Genomic DNA, 5,802 nt, shown 5'->3' with positions numbered 1-5,802 from the left:
CGAGACGGACGTTTTGAGCCTAATTAGTCCATAATTAAACACTAGTTGCCAAATAAAAACGAAAGTACTACAGTAGCCAAATTCCCAAAATTCGTGAACTAAACACACCCTTACTAGTGGATAGCAGCTCTTCCAAAGCTAGCTAGCACTTGCTTTGAGAGCAATCAAGCGATCCCTAAACAACGAACCTCGGGATCGTTAACGGCGTAGAAAAATGCAGCTGACCGCTGGACGATCGCGAGCTCCCCCGCGCGCGCGCTCATGGCCTTGCCTTGCGTCCTACGCGACCAACTTTATCCCCGCCCACCGCCGTGGCGGCCGGCGTCAACTCTCCCCACCACCCTCCTCTCCTGCTGGCTGCTGCTGCCTACAGCCTACAGCTAGCTGCCTCCCTGTGCTGACGATGCACCTGCGACCTGCAGCCCATGGATCGGAGGTCGGCCGTACCCGCGCGTGTATATATACGCGCTACAGGCCTCTCCCGCGTCAAAATTGAGGGCTTGACTTGGGAACTGATTGATTGAATCGATCGCATGGCGGCCTTCTCATCCAGCAACGGCGTGCCGCCGGGCTTCCGGTTCCACCCGACCGACGAGGAGCTGCTGCTGTACTACCTCAAGAAGAAGGTCGGATTTGAGAAGTTCGATCTCGATGTCATCAGGGAGGTCGATCTCAACAAGATCGAGCCGTGGGATCTGCAAGGTATGTATGCTTGACAAAACCAATACATGCATGGCCCATGCTTGCATGCATGTCCATGGCGACCAATTGCATGCAGCTAGTTGTTTAGTTGTTCGTTTTGTTTCTAAATTCTAACACAGTGCTGTAATACTCATCAACTCATCACCGTGCATGGATCGGATGCAGAGAGGTGCCGGATCGGGTCGGCGCCGCAGAACGAGTGGTACTTCTTCAGCCACAAGGACCGCAAGTACCCGACGGGGTCGAGGACGAACAGGGCCACGACGGCCGGCTTCTGGAAGGCCACGGGCCGGGACAAGTGCATCCGCACCAGCTACCGCAAGATCGGCATGCGAAAGACGCTCGTCTTCTACCGCGGCCGCGCCCCTCACGGCCAGAAGACCGACTGGATCATGCACGAGTACCGCCTCGAGGACGCCGACGACGCCCAGGGCGGCACCAGCGTACGTTGATTACCTTCTCGATCTCCGATCCTCTCTCCACTATATATATCCGCATGTTTAATTTGTATGCAAAATCTGAGCGCGTCGATGCGTGCATCTCCATTAATTCTTGTGTTAGGGTTTCTGTGTTGATGCATGCATGTTGTCTGTGCAGGAGGACGGATGGGTGGCGTGCCGCGTGTTCAAGAAGAAGTGCTTCTTCAAGATCGGCGGCGGCGAAGGGAGCACCAGCCAGGGCGCGGATGCTGGCGGCCACCTGGCCGTGTCGCCGCCGCTCGGCGGACACCACGACCAGGCAAGGGCCGCCCTGGCGTACATGCACCCGCACCCGTACTACCACCACGCCTCCTCCTACTACTCCCAGATGCAGGCACCGGGGCCGCACGCCGCCGCATACTCGCACCACGTGCAGGTCCAGGACCTCCTCACCAACCACCGGCCCACGGACGACGGCGCCGGCACCGGCTATGACTTCTCCGGCCTGCCGGTCGAGCATCACCCCGGCAGCGGCCTTGACGTCGGCAGCAGCGACGGCGTCGCCACGGACGGTGGCCAGCTGGCCGGCGAAGGGAGGGACCAGACCACCGGTACAGCCGCAGAGCAGTGGCAGGCGATGGATGGTTTCAGCAACGGCGGGAGCGCGACGGTGCAGCAGATGACTGGCGCCATGAGTTCCGGTGCCCAACGAGGTGGGGAGATGGATTTGTGGGGTTACGGGAGGTAAAAACTTGATGACCACACCTACGATGGAAAACATGAACGTCAAGTGTGCATGTATATATCATGCATGCAACATGATCTAAGACGATGGTGGAACTTGATGCATCAAGCTTATATAGCTTGATGATTTGTTTGGACTAGTTTTGGTGTTTATGATGTGTGTGTATATGTTGTATTATTTGTTGTTGGTTAATTTGTTGGTACAATAAGAGCCAATGATACATATGGCGTGTAATTGGTGATTAAATTGTGTGTGGTCGGTCATGTAGAAGAAGCTAATAAGCACAATGATTATTCAACTTTATTTGGGGGTTTTTCCTTGACATTCATACACGGGATATAGTGGGGTACATATATGAGCGTGTGTTTTAATTTGATCTTGGAGGAAGGAAGCGGCAACATTTGTTAAGTTTTGGATGTATATGCCACTTCTATTTGGTGTTTGGTGATGAACAATATATGACAGTTCATGCTGTATTGTAATCTTTTTCGGTTGCGGGACTCAGAGTGAGGAAATGTTGTATTGCATTTCACTTCTAAATCGATATGTGTGCGGTATTCTCCTTATCTAATGTATTATTTCAAGGTTAATATCTATAGAAGTGTTAGGATATATTAACATGTGAAAAAACATATATCTTTGTAATTGGCATGCATGAACTATGTAAACCTTCTATTTAAGAATATATAATTGTTTGTCTTCGCTTGTCCTATATATATACCATACACTTTACTATATCACAACATATAATGCATCTTAGGAAGCCACATGGCCCACTTCATATCCTTACTATTCCCTCGTAGCTTGTATAAGAACAATAACTAAGGATACCAGATAAAGTGGAGATGATGAAGGGACAGTGGAAAATAATTTGTGTGATAATTGTGGTGTGATGAGGTGAACTTGTAGTTAGTAGAAAACAAAATGAGGACAAAAATGACAAACATTATTAAGGGGCCGGAGTTTGGAGAGAACGGAAGGTTGTTGGTTATGAAATAGGGAGATAGTGGAGCAAGGCTCTTCTTTCCTACTATGTTTAGAAAACAAACACAATGAATAATTCTTTGTGTCATTCTACCAGTTTCCTATTTCATCTTGTTTGTTTCATGCCTTCCATATTTCACTTTCTCATCAAACCGCACATGATGGGTGGGCCCCTCACTTTCCACCACCATTTTGCAATTCTACACATCTGCAACATCTCTGTCCTTTTCCCTTCATGCCACAGTTGTCACCTCTCCCGGCCACCACACCAAGCAATTGTTGGCTCCTTAACACACTACTACAGAATGGACTTAGTTGTCCCAGGCGGTAACGGCCTTTAGTCCTGGTTACCGCACCGGGACAACGATCCCGGGACTAAAGAGGGACCTTTAGTCCCGGTTGGTGTTACCAACCGGGACTAAAGGCCCTCCAGCCGAGCAAACGTGGCCGCACCCTTTAGTCCCGGTTGAGGATCAACCGGGACTAAAGGTTCCTTTTCTTTTTCTTTTTCTTTGTTTAATTTGTTTTCAGTTCAGTTACACATATTTGTTTAATATATAATATGTTTTTATGTACGTATTCTACGCTGCAAATATAAATACACGCACGCATATAATTACATCTAATTCTCATCTCGAGCATTATTATATTCGAATAAAGTATGAAACTATATATATTATAGATATATATATATGTATATATACAACACTTTCATAATCTTGTTCTCGAAAATAACGATATCAATAAACATTTAATTTACATCATTTATTCCTTAGGATCAAAGTAGAACTCGCCGTTGGGATTTAACACTTTTTCTAGAAGAAATCCTGCTATTGACTCTTGAACTACTTTCAGATGGTCTTTTTGCATGACCCTTTGTTTCAACCATTCAGTCTTGCATTTGAAATAAAAGGAAAAGTATTAATACATATATATATATATTTATTTATTTATTTAAAAATAAATAAAAAATTGATATATACGTACTCTGAGGACATCTTCAGGAGTTCTTCTTATGTGTGCAGTGATAAATTCACAAACGTAGTATCCACACAAGTTATTACCTGGTTCCTGCCGCAAACACCACTGTACAAGAAGAAGATTATTCTCATCATCTCACACGTAAATTGAAGTACGATATAGTAATTAAACACGTGGGGAAGTATATATAGTACAACTTACTGGTATTTCAACTACTTTAAGTGGTGCCTTGCAATCCTTGCGGTGTTGCCGAATAAACTCTTTCTAAACCCTGTGCGACCAATAATGTATGATCGTTAATAAATTATGGCAAAGTCTATTCAATAATAATTGTGCGCGAGAGATCGAAATTACCCCTAGATAATGTCTATCATATCTTGGTATAGTGCCCGCTCTTTTCTCAATGAGTCCAAGATTACTAACCGACTTGAGTTTAACTCAATGACAATGAGTATCCAGTGAAACCTGCATTGGTTTATACACACACGTACATGCATATAAGTTGTATTGATATTACATAAAATATGTAGACTACATTATTATTAACACTTACTCAAAGTTGTACGGGAAAAGTATTGTTGTCTTGTCATGCTGCTTCACGAAGAACCTCATGATATTCATCTGTGCTTCAGATACCCAGTGCTCCTTGACAATAATATCGGTTTTGAATACGATATAAGGATCAATGAAGCCAACACTGGTGTCTTGTATTCTTTGGAGCTCTGACATCTGGAATCTGTATATAAATATAAGTTACATGTGAGGATAATTATATACACATACGCATGAAAGTGAGTTTATTAAATAAAAGTAAGAATCGCTTACAAACAAAAGGAGCTAATGATTGATTTGTCCAGAGCGTCCAAGTGGTATAGTTGATGCAATTCTTCGAAACTAATATGTAAGATGTTATCGCCACAGAAGTAATGATGGTCTCTAAATTTGACAAAGATCCACTGCTCACCCCTGCCACACGCCTGCATGTACCACTTGTTGAGCAAGTACATTTGCGTACCCAATTCATTCAGAGCCGCAGGGTTATACAGACTTTTGTCAAATTTATAAGTCTTCCAGGTATCAACTTCCAGGTTCTGGATTGGAGCTTTGCCCATCACTTGATCCAAGGTTAAACCAGTTTGTTCAAAAAAAGCATTAAGGTCTTGAACCGACACTTCTCCAAAGTTGTCTGGTCGATAGACTTCTATGTTGGAACCATATTCATTAGCAACAACAAGATTTTGCATTGGTTGCTTCTGTTGTTCGAGCTGTGGGACATCCTTCCCTAATACTCTTTTCCTTTTCTTATGTGCATCATGTGACTTCACGAGGGAGCGGTCATAGTCTGATAGTGGCGGAGGCTTACGAACTTCAAGCATCTTTTTCTTGTGAGCTTCGACCTTCTGCCTCAGCTGATCTCGTGGTATGTAAAAGTACGACTTTCCCTTAAGCTTCGCTTGTCTCTGCTTTTGGATATCTATAAAAAAATCTTTCACTTTTTTGTCTTCTTCAGCTGCTATTTGCTCATCAGTCTTTTCAGGAAGTATTTCTTGAGAAATAACTCTTTTTTGGGGGTCTTCTTTGCCGCTGGGACCTTAGACGTCTTTGTAGCGCGTCGCTGTGGAGGGGGTGGGGGTGGTGTTGGAGACCGGCGTGGAGGCGATGAGGTTGGTGTTGGAGTCCGGCGTGGAGGCGTTGGAGATCGTTGTGGAGGCGGTGGGGCTGGTGTAGGAGTTGGAGATCGTTGTGGAGGTGATGGGGCCGGTGTAGGAGTTGGAGATCGCCGTGGGGATAAAGTCGTCTCGCCCCCCGCAACGCTGTGATGAGATGGGGAATGAATGATTGGGCTAGGCTGGGGGAGACCCTGCTACAAAAACAAGTTGTGGGTCAATTATTTTTGAAGCCAATATAAAATTAATGGAAAATAATATTTCATTCACTTTCATTCGTACCTAGGGTGAGGTAGGGGAAGTG

General features: G+C 45.2%; 1 protein-coding gene across 1 annotated transcript; it reads left to right on the top strand.

The window, feature by feature from the left end:
• Positions 1-533: 533 nt before the first annotated feature.
• On the top strand, positions 534-1,869 carry LOC136494821 (protein BEARSKIN2-like). Its single transcript, XM_066490999.1, has 3 exons — positions 534-702; positions 868-1,145; positions 1,300-1,869. The coding sequence occupies exons 1-3, from the start codon at positions 534-536 to the stop codon at positions 1,867-1,869; spliced, it is 1,017 nt and encodes a 338-aa protein (XP_066347096.1).
• The last annotated feature ends 3,933 nt before the right edge of the window (positions 1,870-5,802 follow it).

Source organism: Miscanthus floridulus, chromosome 11 (genome assembly GCF_019320115.1).
Source record: "Miscanthus floridulus cultivar M001 chromosome 11, ASM1932011v1, whole genome shotgun sequence".
NCBI lineage: Eukaryota > Viridiplantae > Streptophyta > Magnoliopsida > Poales > Poaceae > Miscanthus > Miscanthus floridulus.
The sequence above is the reverse complement of the archived record's forward strand: the minus strand, read 5'-3'. Positions and strand labels throughout refer to the sequence as shown.

Bases quoted from the DNA above. Each gene is read 5' to 3' on its own strand.
- LOC136494821 (XM_066490999.1), top strand. From the start codon at position 534: ATGGCGGCCTTCTCATCCAGCAACGGCGTGCCGCCGGGCTTCCGGTTC. The intron at 703-867 runs GTATGTATGCTT...GATCGGATGCAG, and splicing joins CGAGCCGTGGGATCTGCAAG to AGAGGTGCCGGATCGGGTCG. The intron at 1,146-1,299 runs GTACGTTGATTA...TTGTCTGTGCAG, and splicing joins ACGCCCAGGGCGGCACCAGC to GAGGACGGATGGGTGGCGTG.